The sequence below is a fragment of the Mesoplodon mirus genome, assembly GCF_964341445.2.
Source record: "Mesoplodon mirus genome assembly, chromosome: 15".
Classification (NCBI taxonomy): Eukaryota; Metazoa; Chordata; class Mammalia; order Artiodactyla; family Ziphiidae; genus Mesoplodon; species Mesoplodon mirus.
In genome coordinates this window covers 40,277,353-40,301,193 of record NC_138991.1, presented here as the reverse complement: position 1 = coordinate 40,301,193, position 23,841 = coordinate 40,277,353, and the positions used below count along the sequence as shown (strand labels likewise).

At 46.8% G+C, this 23,841-nt stretch overlaps 1 protein-coding gene across 4 annotated transcripts in view; it reads right to left on the bottom strand.

Moving 5' to 3' along the window:
* The window catches only part of AUTS2 (activator of transcription and developmental regulator AUTS2), a 1,145,593-nt gene that overhangs the window by 68,899 nt on the left and 1,052,853 nt on the right, over window positions 1-23,841 (bottom strand). For all 4 annotated transcript variants that reach the window (XM_082645103.1, XM_082645104.1, XM_082645106.1 and 1 more), the window contains one exon: window positions 18,494-18,545. In XM_082645103.1, coding sequence (XP_082501229.1) covers window positions 18,494-18,545 — 52 coding nt within the window. The remainder of the gene's footprint in view (window positions 1-18,493; window positions 18,546-23,841) is intronic.

Below are 23,841 nucleotides of genomic sequence, written 5' to 3'. Positions count from 1 at the left end.
TGCTCTAACGGAGGCCCCATTTACTATCTGAGAAGAGGATTAAGTATTTCTCGCCTGTTTAGAAGCCTTTTATAGCTATGCAACCCTAAACCAATACTCAGAAGGTGATACTTCTGTTTACACCATACATTCCTTTTTTTTTTTTTCCATATAGGCAAATTAATGTATATCTGGGAAATATAAATAAAATTATCAAACTTGTTCTTTTTTTTGTTTGTTTGTTTGTTTGATTTTTTTTTTATTAGTTTCTGCTTTATAACAAAGTGAATCAGTCATACACATACATCTGTTCCCACATCCCTTCCCTCATGCATCTCCCTCCCTCCCACCCTCCCCATCCCACCCCTCCAGGCGGTCACAAAGCACTGAGCTGATCTCCCTGTGCCATGCGGCCGCTTCCCACCATCTATCTACCCCACGTTTGGTAGTGTATATATGTCCATGCCTCTCTTTCGCTTTGTCACAGCTTACCCTTCCCCCTCCCCATATCCTCAAGTCCATTCTCAAGTAGGTCTGTGTCTTTATTCCCGTTTTACTCCTAGGTTCTTCATGCCATACATTCCTTTTAATTCGACAGACATTTGGAAAACTATGCTAACACCTCAGAGGACATAGGACGGCCTGACCTCTGGGGGATGACATAGTTGGGAGTAAGGATAAAGCTGGATGTGTGACCCGGGGCGACTCACTCGGCCTCTCTGTGCCTCAGTTTCCCCAGAGTCAAAATGGTGTGAACAACACTAGCTACCTCGAAAGAGGGCGGTGCGGATTCCATGAGTTAATCCATGGGAAGTGATTAGAACAAAGCCTGGCTCCCAGTGAGTCCTCAATAAATGCCAGCTACCACCAATAGTGCACGAGGGTACTGTCACAAACTGTGAAAGAACTTGGATTGTCATAAATCCTGGTTTGCATGGACAGTCCAGGGTTAGGCCTGTTGCCCCAAAGTCATTTTTAATAGTAGCCTGTTTCTCTTTCAAACGTGTCCTGGTCTGGACAGTAAGTTACCAGGTCACCTTAATTATCACTCAAAAGATATGCAAATGCAAGCTATTTTACAAGAAGAGGGGATAAGAGAAAGATATCGAAAAGGGTTTGCTGGGACTTCCCTGGTGGCACAGTGGCTAAGAATCTGCCTGCCAAGGCATGGGACATGGGTTCGAGCCCTGGTCTGGGAAGATCCCACATGCCGTGGAGCAACTAAGCCCGCAAGCCACAACTACTGAGCCTGTGCTCTAGAGCCTGTGAGTCACAACTACTGAGGCCCCCGTGCCTAGAGCCCATGCTCCGCGACAAGAGAAGCCACCGCAGTGAGAAGCCCGCGCACCACAACGAAGAGTAGCCCCCGCTCACCACAACTAGAGAAAGCCCGCATGCAGCAACGAAGACCCAACGCAGCCAAAAATAAATAAATAAATAAATAAATGTTAAAAAAGGGTTTGTTTTAAGGTCCTAAAGAAGCAGCAAGGATAGAGCTGTTGTTTGTACTTTTGCTGTTGTCATTGTTTGTTTTTTAAACTAAGGATACTTTTAAGAGACGAAAGGAAATAAATAGCCAGTAGAAAAGGAGAGGCTGCCAGGGGGGTAAAAAAGGGGGTGAGCTCGGATGGAAAGCCCAACTGTGGAGGCCTGCGGGGAGGAAGGCCAGAGCCCGGCTCCATCTCAGTCACCTGGAGAGTAAAGAGTAAGTGATGGTCGTGAGGCCTTGAAAATGACTTCGTTTGAGCTGTTTGTAGCATTTTTTAAAGAAAGAATAGAAATGGCTTCACAGTGATACTCTGCCCAAAAAGGCATCACTGCCCATGAGGCCGACTGGCACACAGAGCCAGAGACCAGCACCCAGTGGGAGTGGTTGGGAAGGGTTTGAGGCTCTTCAAGATTGAAAGTTCCACAGAAAATGGATGAATAGCAGGGATTTCTCTTTTTCTCCCCCTTTTTCTTTCTTTTATTTATTTTTAAAATTAATTTTTATTGGAGAATAGTTGCTTTACAATGTTGTGTTAGTTTCTGCTGTCCAGCAAAGTGAATCAGTTATAAGTATACATATATCCCCTCTTTTTTAGATTTCCTTCCCATTTAGGTCACCACAGAGCATCGAGTAGAGTTCCTTCCCTGTGCTATACAGGAGGTTCTCATTAGTTAGATTCCTTGTACTTCTGCCACCAGAAACTCAAGGTTGGGCTACGGGTTTATAAAGGGCCAGCCAACAAGCAGCGCTCTCTCACAGGGAAACCCATGTCCTCTCCCTGACACGTACAAATACACACCCTACCTAAGAGTGCTTTACAACATAAAGTGACAGGCTCTAGACAGTCAAAAAGAGAGAGGACAGTTTTAATAACTTCGCTAAGATTTCCAGTCCTCTCTGCTGTCTCATCACTTGAAATTCCTTTACAGCTTTACCCGTTTACTTTTTTTAAATAAATTTATTTATTTTTTATTTTTATTTTTTTATTTTTGGCTGCGTTGGGTCTTCATTGCTGTGCGTGGGCTTTCTCTAGTTGTGGCGAGCGGGGGCTACTCTTCGTTGTGGTGCACGGGCTCCTCATCGCAGTGGCTTCTCTTGTTGCAGAGCACAGGCTCTAGGTGCACGGGCTCAGTAGTTGTGGCTCACGGGCTCTGGAGCGCAGGCTCAGTAGTTGTGGCACAGGGGCTTAGTTGCTCCACGGCATGTGGGATCTTCCCGGACCAGGGCTTGAACCCATGTCCCCTGCACTGGCAGGCGGATTCTTAACCACTGCGCCACCAGGGAAGCCCCCCCATTTACTTTTGATTAGGCGTCACTAAAACGTTCTAATTCTTTAACTGTATCAAGTTGAGCTGTGTGCGAGGCTGAGGAAAATGCCACACTAAGTCTTCCATGACATCACGTGGCTGATAGATCTGACACAGGCTGCAAGGAAGGTGCTCCCCACTTCTGCTGTGTTCAATATCCCCCTCAAGGTTCCCAGGCTAGAACTGCAGAACCAGTATTTCTTCCCAAACAGGCTACAGACAGTTCAAGAAATGTGTTGTCAACAAGAGGTTTTTCTTTTTCTTTTTCTTTTTCTTTTCTTTTTTTTTTTGCGGTACGCGGGCCTCTCACCGCTGCGGCCTCTCCCGCTGTGGAGCACAGGCTCCGGACGCGCAGACCCAGCGGCCACGGCCCACAGGCCCAGCCGCTCCGCGGCATGCGGGATCCTCCCAGACCAGGGCACGAACCCGTGTCCCCTGCATCGGCAGGCGGACTCTCAACCACTGCGCCACCAGGGAAGCCCCAACAAGAGGTATTTTTTAATTTACCAAACCAAAGGCTGGGCTGGCACAGTGAGAAGAGCAGAAGATCAGGAGGTCGGGAAGCTGCGACACAAGAACTGGCTCTGTCCCTACAGTCACAGGGCAGTGTTCTCACATGTGAAACACCTACGTGGCTGGGCTACCATATGAACTAAACACATCAGCATATGGAGATCCCATGCATGCTGTCGGCACTCAATACACGTGGGCAGCCTCCTGCTCCTCTCCTGGAAAACACCTGCTTGGGATCATCAGATTATCTAATAAGGCCAAATGGGCTGATTAGATCAAGTGAGATTCAGACTTTATTTTCTTTCATCAACTCAGACTCTCTGGCTATAACCTAAATCCCAAGGTCTGAAATAGTTTTTAGGATGTTGCATTTTAATTTGCTGAGGTTCAACCATCAGAACTTGAGCCCCTACTGTATACAAAGCACCCTGCTGGTTACCGTGGAGGTGGGGGTGGGAGTTCAAAGAGGGGAAGAGAGCTGCATCTGAGTTCTAGTAAGAAAGGCAGGATGGGCCAAGTGTTCAAATCTTGGGAAGGTGGAGTGCCTCCCAAGGATGGAGAAGCGCTGGAGTATGTGGCATTTGAGCAGAGCTGTGACAGACAGGTAAGACTTTAAATTTATGCACACATATGTGTGTGTAAACTCATTTGATGCTTTCGGGTAGCATTCTAATTTTTAGACATTGTCTCTTCCACTGATAAGCACAAACCATGTGAGAATTTAATTCAGTGAATTAAAAACATGGGTGAGATCTATCGTAAGAAAAACGCAAACAGAGAAGGGTACAGGTGTGTTAGTAAAACTCCTGATTGGGCACCAACTTCTTGCTCTGATAACTTGCAACTAAAAGAAAGAATTAAGCATTTACTTTGCTTTTCCTTTGATTCTATTTGAGGGTAACCAAAGAACTCTAGATGATGAAGGAAAGCAAATTGTACAGAAGAATTTCAGCCAATAAATGTGCAGGATGGTGGAAAAGCCACCCTTTTACCACTTCTAAGGAAACGCTGGATCAGGCGAGGATCAGCAATGCATGAAACCATTAGATGAAAGGCTGATGAGGAGCCTGACAATGCAGGTAGGTATCAGGCTGCCACAACCTGCACTTCCTGAACCATCCTGGCATCACTAATACTCGGTCATCCACACACTGTCGAGTACCCGGGTGTGAGGCGACATGAAGCTCACTGCGATGCCTGCAGAGTTCACTTGCCAAAACATCTAACCTGAATCTAGTCAAAGCTCTAGGGTCAACTTCCACTTACAGCAAAGATGAGGGACCAAGGAAATAAACTAAATGACACCACAAGGGCTTCCAGAATGTGGGACATTTAACGAAGGGCTTCCAGAATATGGGATGGTTAATGAAAAGCTGACCTGGTTTCTGCAACAAGTCACTGACTTGAAGTGAATTGGAGGCTGGGGAGAGGGTGGATGGCTCTCGATTAGGACAAGTAATACTCGACCCTGGTTTGTATCCTGATGGAACAGGTCATGTAAAATGACACTTGGGAGACAATCAGGGAGATGGGATTATAGCGGGGTATTGGGTGACACTGAGGAATTATCATTTGTTATTGTGATAATGGGATGTGTTGATGTAAAAAAAAATTTTAAACAGATGTGCACTGAAGTATGTAGGGGTGAAATGACACGATGCTTGACATGTGCTTTAAAATATCCTATCACCTAAAAACAATCATGGCAAAATATTGATAAATATGAATCTGGATAATGGGTACATGGGGGGGAGGTCATTCTAATGTTTTCTATGTTTAAGTAAGTTTGACAATGTCAATTTTTTAAAAACCTCCTGATGTGGATCCGTGGTAACACTGAATTCACTTTCATATGTGCATTTCATTTCCCATGTAAAGACACTGGATTTTGAACTGATACTCAGATGTTCACTGAATGAGTGGAAAAGGCATTTAGAAGAGTTTTCCTGTAGAAAGCCTTCACACACATGAATCCCAAAGTGTGCTCCAGGTACCAGAAGCATTGGCATCACCTGATTACTTGTCAGAAATGCAAGAACCCTCATTGAGTTCCTGAGCCTCACCCAAGACCCACTGCATCAGAAACTCTGTAGTGAGACCCAGCAAGGTGTATCTTAAGCCCTCCAGGTAATTCTGATGCAGGCTCCAGTTTGAGAGCCGCTACTTCAACACATTGAGTCTTGGGAGATGCCTCTTCTTGAAGGACACCTAAAAAAGCTTTAATATTTAGATACTACATTTTGGGGGAAAACCCAGTTTAGAGATAATTTTATAGACTTAAAACATTATAATATTTTGCATGGATGGGAAAAAATATTTCAAAACACTGCTGTCCATCATTCCACATTCCCGGCTATTGAAATTTAAAAAAGAATTTACGCGGCGCTTTGTTTACAAGATAGTTACTGGTCATCACGGCACGTTTGTGCAGGACGTGGGTGTTTCGTGTTGTGATGACCCTTCATACAGATGGCCAGCAGGCGTTTGTCAACCAGGAACTAGATGGAACAGTTTGTCTTTGAGAAGCAGTTGAGTGAGGTAGCTCAGCTGGCTACGGTGTAACATTGGCCCAAGGTCAGGGTTCCAAACCCCACTTAGATCAGACAGCTTCACTTCATAATGTAGCCCTAACTATAGGCCTAGCACCTATATGCTCCAAACCAATGCGGGGGAAGCCCTGTCCACCAGGCTAGAGAGAGTGGGAGGACTGCAAATCCAGGGTGAGGAGGACAGCTGAGTCCAAAGGTAGGACCACAGAGTGACTTTCAACAGATCCAGTGCATCTGGTATCACAAATAAATAAATACAAAGGCCGCCCCACAATGAACAGACTTATTCCCTGGTCAACAGGAGTATGGATTGCACCCAGGGATTCATGGGTCATCTGAGCATTTACAGAAATCTCACTGCCAGCTGTGCTTCCTTGATCTTGTCCAGTGGTCATCTACATCAGAAGCACCTGGAAGGCTTGGTCAAAATGGACTACTGGGCCACAGCCCTGGAGTTTCTGATTCTGTAGGAGATTTTGCACATTTAACAACTACTCAGGGGATGCTGATATTGCTGGTCCAGGGATCACACTTTGAGAATTGCTTTCTAGACTTGATCCTGCACCTGAATTCCACTGGATTCATTCCTTTTAATAGCGAGTTAGTTCCTTCTCATCAGAGACTTTGCCTTCCCCATAGTCTATAAAACTAAGTATTGGGCTCGGAAAACCAACCTGTGACACATCAAGAAGAGGTGGGCGTAGACCTGAAATTCAAAAGTTCTTTAAGCATGTCGGGCTGGGCCAGTGGCAGCATGGCCTTGGTCCTATCCTCAAAAGCGGACACTATTCCTGCAGCCCTTTCTCAGATGATTTCTACAGAACAACAGAGAAGACCTGGGTGCATGTTCCCAGGCCAGCTTTTGCCACACATGCAAACGGTCCCCAGCACTTGAGACTCCTCTCTCCCCAGTCCAACCTTACCTGCCTGCCACCCTCCCTGTGTTAGGATGTCAGCTGTTCACCTGTATGGAAATGACAGCTGCTTGTCACGGTCTACATGAGAGGCCTCTCTTGCTGCGGTAACTAGCACGCCATTTCCAAAGCTGTCATTCTCTGGTGTCAGCACAACCCACTGTTCAAAGATTTGCTGTGACATGAACCAGGCAGCGCCGTGACTGTTATTGTCATGGACTCCTCTGTGCTCCGACACCGATGGCAGCTGCTCGGAGCCCAGGGTTTGTTTCACCCAATTATTTGTTTGTCACTTGGAAGCCCAAGATGTTGAGCGAGCAGGTATTCGGGAGGTATTTTTGGCCTGATGCACCGGCGGAAAGCATAATGAGGCCCTCAGGTGAAGGTCTATTTTGTCAGTTAGGTGGTAGGATGATGTGCAGCTGAGAAGCCGGAGTAGCAATTAGGATATTTGAATAAGATAAGATACCTGGCAGGATGCTGAGAGCGCTCAGAAAGTCCGCCTTAACTTTTAAAATGTTAAAGAAAACCCTGGGAGTAGGCAGTTCTCAAGTTTGTCCTGGAGCGAATAGGGGAGGAGGAGACAGGAGAGCTCCTTCCTCCACCCAGAGGCCCTGAGAAGGAAAGGGCTGAAACCAGGCACCAGCCTGACCCAAAGGTGTGTTCTGGGCGGGTGAGGCTCTGGCCAAACAGGGGTCCTGGGTCATTTGGGCAAATATCAGTTGCCCCCGGGAGGCGAGGCCAAAGTGGAAATGGAGCGCCATCTTCTAACCAGTTCTCCCCAAGTTTCCTATTTAAGTCAGGGCTTTGCACTTCCCACGGGAGCAGAAATGAAATTGATGTGATGTCTAACATCTTGGGAAAAGGCCATTGAATAGGGCCATGTGGCCCCTACAGCCAAGTGCAAAAACCAAACCCACATCATTTAGTTTGATTAGATATTCAACTGAAGCCCACAGCAGCAGCGCCCCTGCTTCTAATCCAGGAATCGGTGTCTCAGACTCTCAGCGTCTCGTCAGTGACGTTCTTCCTCTCTGCAGCCATCAGTCTCGGAAGATAAGGGCGATGGTCCAGACAAACCTAATTCTCCTAAACAACAGGCGATGGATCTGTTAACCGTAACATGAACACAGCTCCTCCTTGAATGCACTCACAGTTTCAGTCTGTGCCAGCTCTCGGGCAACGGCAAGACACTGAAAGTACTGTTTCTTTACTCTGGAACAAACCTTTCCCCAACAGACACGAGAAGCCTGTGAAGAAAGCTAAAATCCAGCAAACAGCAAGGGCCGTATTGGGAGAAGAAGTTGATATTATCATCAAAAGTAGGAAGGAAGATTGCTTCAGTCCAGGAGGCCTAGATTAACTTCTGAAGAAGCAGAGCTCTGATGAATTGCTTGGTGCAGACTCTGCTGACAGCTGAAAACAGATGGCGAGGTGGTGACATTCTCTTGATGATCGAGAATGGTCCACCCAAGCCTCGTTTCAATTCACAGTTGGTGAAATGAGTCACTCTGTAGAAAAAGAGGCCTCTTGCCAGCTTGCCTCCGGGCTCTCCAAGGCAAGGCCTTGTTCTGCTATGGAGCCCTCAGCCCTACCTTCTTCTAACCTATAGCAATCCCAGGCCTTGGAACCGGCCATTCAAGTCAAGTACAAAGGAACCGGCAGCTAGGTTCTCTATACTCTGGGCTTTTATAAACATTTACTAAGCAGATAAAACACCTCTTTTAACACCACTCCAAATACAAACCCGCAGAGGAAGAGGACTCCCGCATTGTTATTCTAATTCTGGAGGGAGGTTAATACCTAGCAGCTGGTATTCAAACGGTAGCATCTCACTCTCTCCCCTCCCGCTCCCCCTGAGGCTCCACCCCTTCCTGCCTCTCAGATGCTTCCAATAGAGATGGAATCTCCAGGAGTGAAGAGAGGTTTCTGCTTCCCTATTCTTGCCCATAAGTTCAGGACTGAAGTCATGACACTCCTGCCAAATGCAAGTGTCCACAGTCTCATTCACAGCACTCTGGGAAATATATGCCCTCTGCACAAGCTTCAGGCTCTAGAAGGACCTAGAACACTCCAAAGCAAACTCTGGCCTTTAGACCAGGATGGGATCTTGGAGTCTACCCAACTTTCTCAAGTTAACGAGAAAACCTAGTCTAATAGAATGATTTGCTCGTGGTTACAAGCAGCCCAGCTCAGCCTTCAGCCTGGATCTTCTGTAACAAAAAGCTGTGGTACATCCTGCCACCTCCGTGCAGTATGCCAACCTGGCAAACATTTAAGCAACAAAATCTAACTGAGGAAACATGAAATCAAGAGGCCCTATTGATAGGCTATACACAGACCTTTACAATTCTCCCCCAAATCTTTTCAATAGCTTAACTAATTTAACAAAAAAGACAGCATCAATTTTTACAATGGAAAGTTCTAAGGGGCAGGTTTTAGTCTTACTGTGAGCACAAGCTGGCACATCTGTGGCCACAGAACCCCTCTCTGAAAGGGTGACATCGTCTGCAGTGTGATGGCTGGTCTGTTTCTGGTTTGCTGACCCGTCAGGGCTCACCTTGGATCAGCTTTTCCCTCCCCAAAAGGTCTTAAGGCTTCTTTCCCATTACACCATTTAAAAAGTCTCTTCACGAATCTTAAAATATATTAAGCTCTTATGCTTCTGGTCATTATGTTTAATGCGATCTATTCACTGCTGTATCTCCTGTGCCTTTTACGGAATCAGCGCTCAACAATAATTTTTTTTAAGATTTTTTTTTGATTTGGACCATTTTGAAAGTCTTTACTGAATTTGTTACAATATTGCTTCTGTTTTATGTTTTGGTTTTTTGTCTGTGAGGCATGTGGGGTCTTAGCTCCCCGACCAGGGATCAGACCCACACCCCCTGCATTGGAAAGCAAAGTCTTAACCACTGGACTGCCAGGGAACTCCCTCAGTAATAACTGCTGAACAAAAGAATTCATGTCAATATGGCTTCCACTTTCTGCCAACTGAAGGAAGAAACGGAATGAACCCTGACATCATTCACTTCACAAATGACAAATCCAACCCCAGAGGAAGACTCCTTGTCAAACCCAAGTCTATGGATGAAGTTCATGGATAAAGAAGCCTGCAGAGATCAGCCCAAGAAGTCCAGCAGAGGACAGTCCACACTTGGAAAAATCAAACACTGGTATAAAACGAAAGGAATTACATGGCTGGGCTTTTGGTGAGAGGAGCTTTACTATGGAAAAGCCTTCCCCGGCTGTAAACAGATAATGAGAAAATGATGTAATCCTGGCTAAAATTAGGTTTCAGTGTTACTCTTCTGAGAGATGTGAAAGGTGATAGATAAGAGGGGGGAATGTTTTCCAAGTGGGTTTTAAAGGCATCGCAATCTAACCGCCTCCCACATCAGCCTATTAACACACACACTTGAGACATTTCCCTCTCCAAAAGGACTCTTTGAAAAAGCAATGATGTGCTCTCCACCTCCTCCTCTATAAGACAAGGTTTACGAGGGTCAGAAAAGATTTGAGCACCCACAGAACATTACTCCTTATTTAACTGGCGCCTCTCCCACCTCGGCATGGATTGGCCTCATGCTTACATAATCGGTTGCTAGGGAAATGCCCTTGCTGGAAAATCCTAACTCACTTCTAATAAAATCTGGCTGAAGAGTAACAATCGGTCCACTTACAGGCACAAGAATGGGCGGGGAGAGTGGAAATATGGAAACATGTCTTAGTAGAAGGGAAGGAAATCAGAGATGTCTAAAGTTGAGCATCGCTGCAATGCAGTCACCATGATGCTTTGGGCAGCACCTGCTCATCTGCTGTGGGCATCCTGGAATGCCAGACCCCCCACTGTCAAGAGAATGTTCCTACTAACTTCCAGGGAACATAGAATACTTTGGAACGGCATGGTGGAAAAAGTCCTAGGGACTTGTTCTGGCCAATGAGATGGCTGGAAATGCCCAACACCACAACCAAGCTGAAACTTTAAAGAGCTGTTCTATGATTCTGTCTCTACTCTTTTCCTTTTACTAAGATAACCACGATGAGGGCTGCTTCTCTAGCCTGGGTCCCAGAATAAAAACAAGGGGAACCACAGCTGGTCCGCAGCTGACACCTGATATGAGACCTTTGTTGCTGTAAGCTCTGCAGCATAATGTGCCACAGCAGATGAATAGAGGCCCTATTACGTGATACAGAAGGGCAAAGACATCTCTCCAGAACAGCCGTGCCAGTGCACTGGGTGCTGAACACCGGTAAAAGATTTATAAGAGGGACTTCCCTGGTGGTGCATGGGTTAAGAATCCGCCTGCCAATGCAGGGGACACAGGTTTGAGCCCTGGTCTAGGAAGATCCCGCGTGCCACGAAGCAACTAAGCCCGTGTGCCACAGCTACTGAGCCTGTGCTCTAGAGCCTGTGAGCCACAACTACTGAGCCCAGGTGCCACAACTACTGAAGCCCGCACGCCTAGAGCCCGTGCTCTGCAACAAGAGAAGCTACCGCAATGAGAAGCCTGCGCACTGCAACGAAGAGTAGCCCCCCGCTCGCTGCAACTAGAGAAAGCCCGCGCACAGCAAAAAAGACCCAACACAACCAAAAATAAATAAATTAAAAAAAAGATTTATAAGAGAAAAGCATGTGGAACACGGCAGCTCTTCGCCCTAAGCTATTCTAGTGAACACAATATTAAATTTTATTTATTTATTTTTTGGCCGTGTGGCTTGTGGGATTCTCAGTTCCCCGGCCAGGTACTGAACCTGGGCCATGGCAGTGAAAGCCCAGAATCCTAACCCCTAGGCCACCAGGGAACTCCCAATATTAATTTTTCAACTCCTGGATTCAGTTAATGCTGAGAGGTTTGCTCAAATGGAGAATTCTGCACATCACACACACAGCGACCTGACAGAGGACCCCACTAAGGATTGGCCCCTTCCACTCCTACCCACAGGCTTCGGGAATTGGTGAGAAAACATTTCTAGGAGGGGAACCAGAGGCACAGCCACTTATGGACACCTGTCCACTTGGAGGTAAAATGAACCTCCAAATACCAATTGATGGGCCACCTTACATAAGCAGGCTTTAGCACGCACTTTCCCAGCAAGTCCAGACACCCAGGCAATTGATGGAAGTCAAGTCTATGGGTGGGGTGGGGGAGTGGTATAGAATATCTGAATTCGGGCCCAAGATCTCTTTGGTGAATTCACGAAGTGGGTCCTCAATTGAGAGCCACTTCTACTTTCTTAAAGCATAGACTGGGGAAGTAGGTAAAAGATTTTGATGGTTGCCCCAGGCTAAATCAAAGACAGCTGAGCAAAAAGTTCAGGCACCATGAAATTAATAAAATCCCTGTTGCACCCGCTCCACCATTGGTTCAAGAATAAACTGGTAAAAATTCGAAATGCACGGAGATTACTTGAGTGGGAATCAATCATTCTTCCACTGAAAAATTTTGACATTTCCTTATACAGCATATTCACTGGATTCATAATGCACCAAAGTTGCTTCCTGAGACTGAGCATTGCTGGACTTTCTGAGTAATTGAGACAAATTTTGTTAGTTAAATAAATTCCAGGCAAGTGCATATTTGACTTACGCACGGGGAAAGGAAAGAATTCTTATGTAAGCTGCAACACAATAGAGTTTTATCTTATCTGAGGAACTTAATGCGCTCGCCTGTGTGTGTTTTAACTGCCAAAATAAAATAAATTGAATCAGCTCACACATGATAACATGCTCTTTCCTAACTCATACTAATTGCCTGGCTAATTGATGTTTGTTGAACTTTCTCCATTTCATTGAGTGATTAGGTACAAAGCTAACAGTTGACATCTGTAGGCGCTTAACTGGCGTCTGTAATTACTGTTAATGTTAAATAATTGTTAGTTAATTGGAGTGGTAACTGAGTGAATGGAATCCAGATTGTGAAGCAAAAAGAAACCTAGTTAAATAAACATACATTTTCAGAGAAAACAACATTTTTGTGCAGTTGTCAGAAACCAGAAATAATCCAGAGGCCACGGGATAGCCACCAGCTTCCTCCATGCAGGAAACTCTCCAGGCCTGAGGCTGACCCCATGCACTTGAAGGTTGTTACCAGTGAGGGGACCCTTTGTCATTTAACGGTTCTCATTAAAGACTCTCCAGAACTGATCTGATATTTTTTGTGCCAAATGTCTACTATGAATGTAGATTACTTTCTGAGACAGCGAATTTGACATCATTGCCTAAACGAAGCACTAAATATGAACAGAATGAAAAGTGATGCTGATCAACATTCAAGCTTCTTTGCTAATATTGCCAAGTATGGAGAAAAGTCTTTCCAAGAACAGCAGCAATCAATCAATAAAGTAAGGGAAGAGCGTTTTGGTGGGCTCAAAAATAAACAGTGGCATGTGATCATCCGACTAAAAGAATGTTACCCTGTAATCTGCTCCAGCTCACAGGGGCGCTCAGGACCAGGAGATCTGGCCTACTTTTATCTGGAAAAGTGGCATCGCTGTCAAAGTTCTACTCCAAAGACACCATCAAGATCAATTCAGGTGCTCGGAATATCTTCCACCCCTTGAGCTAAAATTCCAGTAAGTGGATCCAACATTTACCCAGGATTCCCCACCATACTCACGAACAAGGTCAGGGAGAGACCAGGTAGCAGTTGATGGAAAAATATCTGGAGGGAAGCACTTTCTGACCACATGGAATCTTTTTAGACCCTTCCCGGTGGTTTCACACTAAGAATACAAGGTTTCTGTTTCCAAGAATTCTCAAGGAATAATTCTATACAACAAATTCTGTATGTAAGAGTCTGGCTCCTACAGGAAGGTCAATTTCCATAACAAAAGGAGCTGATTACGTGCTCTCTGCAGTGTGGAGTGGGAGGGAAAACCCAACCACTCACAACTCCTTTGTCTTCAATCAAGCACCAATTACCCTTCAATAGTATTTCCCCTGTATCAGATATCTCTATCCTCTAAAGACCCAAGAAAACGCTCTGAAACTACAAAAAGGATCCAGAGAAGGAAAAATAAAGAATGAGTGACAGTCCAACTTTCCCTTATGTAGGATTTAAGACAGTACAAAAATGGGACTAATTTATAGAGGGTAAAATGGGCTCAGTTTACTCTTCTGCACGTGGGGAATAAGCTTTATGTCATGTTCTCCTTACAATGAAACCCAAGACACTACAAGGAATTGTAAAATGGTCTCCATATTTTTATTATAATTGGATTTTAAACTCTATATCTTTTTTTTTAAGAAAGCTATCCCCCACTCAATTGCATTGTTTTCACTTACATAGAAAGCACAGAATTGTCACCAAACCAAGGAATTCCCCCTTTATGTCTAAACTTGATGAATGAAGTGAGATCATCGCCATGATTTTATTACGTAATCAGTTACTGAACCTCAACCCACCAAGCAGCATCTCTAGTAACTTTTTTCTCACCTCATCTCAAATCTCAACCGATTTTTTAGCCAGGTTTTCCTTCTATGCTGGTGATAAAACCATATTGTCAAAGATACCCAAAGGCCTTACTAATCTAAAGGCTCCAACCTCATCTGTGTCCCATGGAAACCCTCGGCACAAAATCGACCCCAAGAAGAGGCCTGTGTGTCCACTAGTAGGTCTGGTGGGGCCTGGGAAAGGAAAACCAGCCCTGGTCAGAGAGAGCTCAAGGTGGCCCCAGTGTTCCGTCTGGCACTCATCATGGTGAGTGAGTGTCCACCAGAGTCCCCACGGCTGACCTGGGGGAGGGGAGGTGGGGTCCCACCCGGGAGGGTGGGTGGCTGCTCCTTTGCTGTATACGTTTCAGTAGACGGGGGTGCTCACGGCAGAAGGGAGCACAAATCAGGGGTCTCATCCCTACCTGGGTCATTCCCCACCCCAGCTGTCTGGAAACACGCAGCTCTCTCACAGTTAGCTCAGGGCACCTCTCCCCAGGAGGGCCGACATTACCACAAGACGAAGATGAAGGCCAGAGAAGGGGTGAGAGTGATGGGGTGAAGTACACCACCTGGCCCCTCTCATCTGTAACTTGCCTTAGCTGCAGGACAGATCCTGGAAAAGAGGCAATTCAGGGCCTTTTCTCTACCCCTAAACTAGACCGTGGACCTACACCAGGGCTGGCAGGATAGTCATGTCTACTAAGTACTCATTTTCTGCATTTCTGCCTATATATGAAAGTGGCAAAACCCCTGAGAAATAGGACCTAGCGTAGGTAAAGAAGGGTAATAATACTGGCTGTACACACTGCATTGACTGACAAGTTAGTTCCTTTTAAGGATAAACAGTCTAGAATTTGGGGTACAAATCCTACTGCTCCTACAGCAGTTCAACCAACTAAATCTGGACAAGAAATTAGTCTCTCTCTGTGTGTCTCTGTCTCACTGGGAAAATTAATTTTTTCTTTGGCAGATGGTTGAGTCACAAAGACAGAAGGATTCATAAAATTCACATGAACATCTTGTAAACATTTAAACACATAAAGATTAAATAAGGCAACCAGGACCTTGATTAAAGTTAAACTATTTTTTTATGTCTCCAACCCTAAGCCCTGCAACTTGAAGGTTCATCTCCCAGCCCCTCTGGACAAGCTCAATTCTCACTGGGCATGTCCTGTGTACATGCAAGCACGCACCGTTTGATTAATTTGTTTCAAAGTGGGAAATAAAAGGCGTCAGAAGGAAACAACTATTGGGAACACCTAAACACAAAAATCTTGCTGGTCCTCTATTAAATTGGACAGACTCTACAACACAGAGGGAGTCAAAATAAAATCAAACAGGCAGAAGGGATATAAAATGTGTTCATGGCACCTACTCTGCTTCAGCCCCTCCGCCCCTCCCCAGCTGTTTTATCCCCACCAGAGACGTCGGCCCAGGACTACGTTTTGCTATGATTGAAAATTCTGACCTAAAGAGGCGAAACGACTTACTCCAGCTCACCAACAGACTGATGGGACTTGAGCCACGGCCCCTGCTGCTTCAGCCAGAGCCCCATCCCCCAACCGCCCAGCCCGACATCAAAGCTGCGCACCCCACGCCCCGCCGGCCGGCCTCACCACAATCAGCTTGTGAGATTAGCACTGCCCTCCCACAGTGAAATTTTATGGACCAAATCTGCCTGCCACCGGGCTCCGGGCTCCGAGGCGTAATCTCGCCAGCGGCTGAAAGCCACACTTCTGGAAGGCCAGAGCCCAGTGGGGCTGCTGAGAGGGAGAGGTGATGTGTAGCTTTAAACATCCGGAGGAGGAGGAATACACGTGTCAGCTTCCCTGCACTGGTCAGACTGTTCAATAAGCCGAGGCTTTGAAGATCTTCCCAGTGGTGTTTGTTACCTGGTATAAACTTGCCCTTTCTTACACCGCTTTTTATTGCTCTTGGCTAAGAATACTGGACAGAGACGGGAGACCTGACTTGCAGGCGGGCAGGCTGCTTTGCAGGAGAACTTGAACTTGATGTGCATGAAGCTGACAGTTCCTTGAAGGCCTTGTCAACCATCCATCCAGTAAACACTGCCACTACCCAGAGTAAAAACAGACCCAAACCCACATGCACATAGCAAGACTCTCTGCACCTGTCTTGAAGCAATTATTGACGTTATCACTATACAATGAATCTCTTTTTGAACTTGTTTTCCTGATATTTAGCAGTTTGAATACTAATCCCCTTAACAAAACTGCCCCCGTGCTTCCCCCCTCCCCGGCCCCCCCTTTAATCTCTTTCTCTCCAGGGAGGAGGGCGGGTGCTGGATACCAGTCCGTCTACTTTGCAGCACCTGGATTTGCACTGATTCCGGCTCTTGTCATTCATGTTACCAACAGGAATTAGCATAAAGCATTAAGGGGAAACTCTGGAGGAGAAAAGAAAGGCCATTTTGATGGAAATAAGGGGCAAAGGAATAATCTGCCATCAACTAAAATGCTTATTTGTGTATGGTTTCCCAAGCAAAGCTTAGCAAAAAGCCTATGTTGATTTTAGTGTACACAAAGAAACCTTAATCCTTTCAAGGCAACTAAATCACCCCCAGAAAAGCAGCTCAGAAGAAAGGCACCCTGTCACGATGACTATTCACAACCAAAGAGATGCCACAAATCACACTCTGTAAGTAAACAAAAATAAGAATGTGGGAGACGTTTGATTGGAAAAGGGGAGGGGCCGGGGGAGCAGGAGGGAAGAGGCAGGGGGACGAGGGTGATGCCCGTCACCAATCACTCCTCCTCGGCCCTGAAGGGAGCCTTTCAGCCCCGTGAGGGCAGCGGGGCCTGAATGCACGTCCCAGAGCCAACTCTCCTGCCAGGCCTGATCCCAGAGAGGGGAAACGTGTTCCAAAACTTTACAGCAAGTTAGCAGAAGAGAGACACGGTCATGTGGGCTGGAGGTCCTGGGGAGGCGGTGGGGCAGGGTGTCACTGAAACACAGAGGACCTCCTTTTGGTGAACTGTCCTGCCTCAGGCTCCACCTCCTCGTATCCTGCAGGGACACACGACCATCTACCCAACCTCTTCCCTTGTCAAAATGAGCAAGAAACAATTATGTATCTTTCCATTTGAGCCCTGTACGCTGTGAAGTGCAGCGTATCTTCTTTTATTGGGCTTTAGCATTATGGACAACAAATTTATACAAACTTTCAGTCCATCAAAATATATGATGAAACATAAAACTGGAATACTCCATTATGCAATAATAAAAGATAAAATTCAATATGACAATAATTTGGGGAGTAACAGCAATCACATAAGCATGTACACCTAAAGGGGACTCTAAACATAATGTACTATTTAAAGCTGCAGTTGGTTCAAATTCTAAAATAATCTGGGAGCTCAAAATAACTGCACTTGGAAACATGCGTGACCAACCAGCTAGCAAAAATGCTAGCCAAGGCAACTATAGAATGCCAAGGTGGTTTCATATTTCACTTCATGAAGGCCCAACCCTGTTCAAGCTACCAAGTATCTTCCATGTAATACAGAACGAGACCACGACAGGAAGCATACATTCTGTATTTAGCAATTACCACGCAAGCACCTACAACCGGTTCTACAGTGGAGAGAAAGAGATCAAATAATTTATATGATTTATACCTTTCAAAGTATACACCACTGTAAAGCCCGTGATTAGAAGCTCCCTTAAATTTCATCATTTCCAACAATACTGCTACAAATGAAAACTGCCCAGAAACCTATTGGCAGTGATTTAAGATAAGTTTCCCCTTAATGTATTGCTATATCACTAGCCTCTCTTACTCTATATTGCAGAAAGTAATGGGATGGCATGTATTTTAATTCTGCCCTCTTGATCGTTTATTACTTTTACAGAAAGTCCACAGCAGAGTAAGGCTTGCTTTATGACTATAATGCTGTGAATTCTAAACATGCACTGATTATTAGAGTCTGCAGTACAAATCAACGATTTATCATTCTCCAACTGCTGGGTAGTTGATAAGTAACAAAGTTAAGGCATCTTGAGAACTATTATTCTCCATTACCACTTCCTCCATTAAATGAAAGTCGCATGGACAGTAGTCATTTCTTAATCAAATCAATTTAAGTAAGGATTCAATATATTCTTTTAAAATAAACTGTTTTTGGATGCAACACAAAAGCACACAGATTCTGTCTCAAGCAAAAATACAAATTATGAACCGTAGCTCCAGAGTGAAAAGGGAATGACCACTGTTCTTTATGCTTTCATCCCGACAACGGAGCAAACAGAAAAATAAGCTATTGCTCGGATTTAAGGAGTCTTACCTTTGTTTACAATAACGGTATTGAAGAGTTTTTCAGAGCTGGCATCTGAGGCCTGCAACACAAGAAGGGGAAAGAAAGCATTACTACTGTCATTAATTTTGTCATCACCATCATCATTACGATCATTTTAAATCAATTTTACTATGTTTTAGAAAAGCCTAAAGAGGAAAGCGGCAATTTCCCCCATCTTCCATAAGGTGGTGCTGGTTGACTGCGTGAGCCAGACCTGCAGTGCAGCTATTTGCTGAGGGAAGAAAAAAATCTGATTTTAAAAACATGTCCTTATTAGACATATTATCTGTGCAAAACATATTTCTATGAGATGGTACACAAAGCAATTCAGCTCATTCGCATAATGATTTTGCAATTTCATTGACAGATCATTATTTTGGAAACGGTACTTTTTTCATATTTGCAGACATGCCATATTTTTCAATTTTCTCTCACAAACTAGAAATGCCTATTATTTAATGCTAAGCTTCTCCTCACTAAAAAGTGTCAACCAGCACTCCCTGGAATTCATTTTTAAAGATTTATCTGATGACCCCAAGATCCCTGCCCCCTGTGGTAACCACGACGACCTTGGTGTTGAAATGAAAGCCAGCCGACCTGCCCAGCAACCCGACACTACACACACCATCAGCATTATTTCCTTTCCATTTTCTAGAAATCACGTCTGCTAATTATTACAGTGGCTCCAGGAACGTGAAACAAGCCTGTTTAAACAGCAAGAATACAGGCAATTTAAATTATACACTAATGTTCTGGAAAATCAACATGAAGTCTGTTTGGAGAAAAATGCTACAATGTTTCAGAAGCACTGTATTTCTAGAACTTGAAAAATTAAAAACTAAACTTAAAAATTAAGCAGCTCCATTATATAGTAATTTGATGATGTATATGCATTTAAAGTTATAATGGCTATATTATATTTATGCTGTTCTTGCTACCCAACCCTTGTAAGAAATCACTGGTCTTCACACTTTGTGCACAGAAATGCATGTTTTGACAAAGTGAAGCAGAGAACGGCGAATAAATCTAGAAGAAATATAAGAAATAGGGTGTGGGGGAATCTGAAATACAACATATTCAGACTCTGGAGCTGGTTTTTGGGGACAAAGAAGATATTCAGTTTAGTCTTTTTGTGTTATGTTGATAAGGATGAGATATTCCCGAGTGTTATCTGAGGAACAAGTTCTAGTTCTCAATGCAAGTGATACAGAAAGACATAAAATATTGTCATTATGACCATTTTCCCCTTTATTTAATTCTAATCTGCCTACTGTAAGCGTGATTTCAAAGATTAATAGATCAAGAAAAAAATCAATGTATAGCATGTACAAAACAAGTGTTGAACTCTATACAGTTATACATAAGCAGTTTAAAATAAAATAAATCCTTGATAGATGTTTTCTTTTATTTTTCCTTTTTATTTTTATTTATATTTTGGAATAAAAAATATGCTGAGGGCCTTCTTGACATTTTAAACATAATTAAATAAAACTGCATATTACAGTAGCTTTTCATGAAAATAAACCACCAAAATAGTGTTGCACAGAGGGGGAAACAAGATATGCATTAAACAAATCAAGAATACTGAGTTATAGAAGCAAAAATTACAGGAATAGTGTTGTTATATTGTAATATTAAGTGAGACGTCTAGGAACACGAGTTTCCCAGCTAAAAACGTGGAGATAAGAGCATTTCACTATTCCTTGATGAAAAAGTGTCTCTTAGTTCAAATTGGAATGGCTACAGTAAATTCATAGCTTAAACTACAGTTGATATGTTTAAAAGGGAAAAAAAGGGGGGGTTGTTAATTCATTTTACCAAATTGAAATAACCCCTGCAGATTTGGGGACTACCTATTAAAATGAGCCTAACTGGCCCAAAGCACTATAGAAACAAAGTACTTGTACCGTCAATGCAAAAAGCATGGGTGAGAAAAAGGTTCTTGATCCAGCTTTTATTTACACTTGGGGTATGTGTGTGTGTTAGAGGGGGAGAGAGAGAGAGATCAAACTGGACAGAAGCTGTAGGTGAAGAGGCCCTCTGGCTGTCTCGCACACCCTCCTTGGGGCTGCCACCCTTGTCAGCTCCACTGGGCTCCACACCATATTCTCAAGTAGCCAGTTAAGTGATCCTTATGTCTGAAGCGAACTTAGAGGATGTGATTATACAATGCCAACCGGTAAGTTGTTAAGGAAATGAGTCTGACAGGATATTCAGAGTGACTTAGGGGTAATGCTCTCTAATAAAAGCTTTTCCAGCCCTTTAATTTTCTGATACATGTCACAAAGCCGTTTTGTAACTGGTAAGGGTAAGGGGGGCGGGGGTCCTCAAAAAGGCCTCCATGGAAAAACACCCCAAAGAAAATGACAGCAATGGGACTTAGGCTAATCATAAAATGATATGGATCCCTTTCTCTCCCATCCAGGTGGTTACAACTATGGCTGACCACTGTCCTGAAAAGTCAGAATAGAGCTTCTCAGCCAAAGTCTTAAGCAGGAACTACAAGGAAATTCTTTGCTTTTTCTCGATGAACTTTCAAATTTAACTTGTGCTTTAAAGCATTTGTACAAATTTGTGGCTTCTTGGATCTTAATCTTTGGCGTGTTTTCTTTTTCATTGTTTTTTAGGAAAAAGTGTGAAATTCCTTATATTACCTGGACCATTTTCCTGGCTGATTTTTTTTTTTTTTAATCAGGGTCGAGTAATGGAAACGTGGTGAGCCAAGGGTTAGCCGGCGAGCACAGCTTTTCCTTCTCTCCTTTCTTAATACGGGGGCACGTTTACATACTAAAGATCTTTAGCTTTTGCTCGCCATTTCACTTCATCCCCCTCACTCGGTTTTGGAGGATGAGGGCGTTAAGTGGCTGCACCTAAAAATGATAGAAAAAAACAAAGCTCCCTTTTGGCTGCTTTTTATTTCGGGGGGAGGTGGAAGCAGATTTTTTTTAAAATACTGAAAAATTACTAGACGCCGTAGTTGGTGTTTAAAGAAAAGTTAAATAAGTCAAACAGATTGAAGAAAGGAACACAGAGAATGAGGAAACGAAGAAAAGCCTTCCGAGCAGACAGGAGTGGGACGCGCGGCCGCTCGGGTTCGAGGTCCACCTTAATTCCCTTCGGCCGCGGATCCCGGGCACGGCCCTCTGCACCCGCACGAGGAGGGGCTTTCCAACAAGAAAAGAGAAACCTCCTCGAAACTTAAGCGCGAGTTCTTTCCCCAGCTGCCGCGATCCCGAGCCCAGATCTCCTTTCGCTTCCCTTGGCACCGCGTGCGGGCCAGGATCCCGACCTCGGCGCGGGGAAGCGGTACCCCGGGAAGCGGCAGCGAGCGCAGAGCCAAGGTCTCCAGCCCGAGCGGGCGCAGGCCGCGGCCCCAGCCGGAGGCAGGCGGAGCCCCTCGGGGCGGGTGGCGCCGGGGCGGCTCCGGTCCCCGGGCACGACCGCACAGCTCCGGCCGCCCGAGCCCGGCTGGCCAGTGGTGGAAAGTACAAAGGCGGGCAACCGGGCCGCGGAAGGAGGGAGGGCGGCCGGGCCGGCAGGAGGGAGGAGGGATGGGTGGCGGCGGGGGGCTCGGGCGCGCCAGACCCGCCCCTGCCACCCCTGCCCGCCGACCCGGCCGCCGCAACAAAAGACCCCCGACCCGCCGCCTCCCTTCCGACTGCGGGCGGCGAGCGAGGGAACCGCGCCCCCAGGGCTGCATTACCTGATCGCAAAGGGTTAAGCGGTCCTGTCAGCCCCAAGTTCATGGTTTGGTTCCTGAGCAAGGCTCACGATGGGGGATCGTCAGAGACCAGGGGGAAAACCAGCCAAACACGAAGAGAAAACGCCCAACTCCGACCGGGCTCTGTCCGCGCCAATCTCTCCTTTCCAGTCGAAAGTCTGAAAGCGGATGCACGCGAACCAAATCCGTACGAACGGCAGCTCCGGGGCGGCCGAGCGCCAGCGCCGCGCACACATCCAGCGCGGCCGAGGCCAGGCGGGCAGCGGGCGGCCGGGAGGGAGCGCCCGGCCCGCGCTCGTCCGCTGACTCCCGGCTGCTCCTGAGGCGCGCGGGGCCGGCCGGGCACGGCGGGGACTCGAGGGGCGTCCCGGGCGGGCCGGCGGGCGGGCGAGGCGAAGAGGAGCGAGCGGCCCTAGCCGCGGCCGCGGCGCGCAGAGCTAAGAGCGAGGCGGCGGCGGCGGCGACAGGACAAAGGAGACCATGTGCGGAGGGGAGGAGGGAGAGGGAGGAGGAGGAGGAGGGCGCGCGGCGGCGGCGGCTTCTCCCCGGCGGCCGCCTGGGGCTCCCCGACTGCCGCTCCCGCCTCTCCAGCAGCACTGCGGGCCGACCGGTCCCGGTCCAGCTGCCGCCGCCGCGGCGCTGGAGGAGACGCTCCGGGAGTCTTTATTCGGAGCCGATCTCGCCGGCGCGCGGCGCGGGCGGCGCTGCAGCGTCCGGGGCGCCGGGCGGGCTGCGCGGGGCCGGAGGCGCCTCCCGGCCGGAGCTCGAGGGCCGGCGGAAAGCGCCCGGGGCTGGCTCGGCTCCGGCCCGCGCTCCGCTCGCGGGCGCCTGCCTCTCCCGCCGGCTCGCCGCTCAAGTGAACTCCATCGGCGGCCGGCGCCGCGGGCTCCCTGGCTGGACGGGTGGCGGGAGGGGGCGGCGGCGGCACAGGGGTCCCTCGCTCCGGACTTCGCTCCCGGACTGCGCCGAGCGCGCCTCCTCCAGACGCTCGCAGCTCTCGGAGCGGGACTTCCTCGGCGCGCCGAGCCCGAGCCGCCAGTGCCGCCGCCCCTCCTCCGTCCCGCCCCGCGCGCCCCGCCCCTCGCCGCCCCTTCTCTCGGCCCCGGCGCCGGGTCGGCCCCGCGGGGGCGCAGTCCCCGGGCGCGACTTCGACAGCTGTCGTTCCCCCCGCGGCTCGGGCCCTAGTTCCCCACGGCCGCCTTCTCGGCGAGCGGGCGCGGCGGGAACTGCAACGCTCCGCACCCTCCCCGCAGCCGTCGCTTCCAGTGCTGCGCCGCGGCAGGGAAAGGCCACTAGGCCCGCGAGCTGGGGTTGAGTCGCCACTAGGCCGGTCACATCTGCAAAGAGCAGGCTGTCTGGACGGCTGTGAGGGCTCAGTGAGAAAGTGATGTATTTATGTAAACCGCCTGGCACATAGTAGGTGCTCAATACAAGAGTAATAAGTACATTGTTGAAAATGGAATGAGGTGGTCAGAGTCTAGTATTAGGGAAAAAAGGTCTTAATCTAACCTTATCCCCACCTGATCAAAAGCTGAATGCAGTTTGGTTAGGTTTCAAGGATAACGGTGCATGAAGTGGCCGTTTACAAATCCCGCCTTCCCTTAGTCTTCAAATC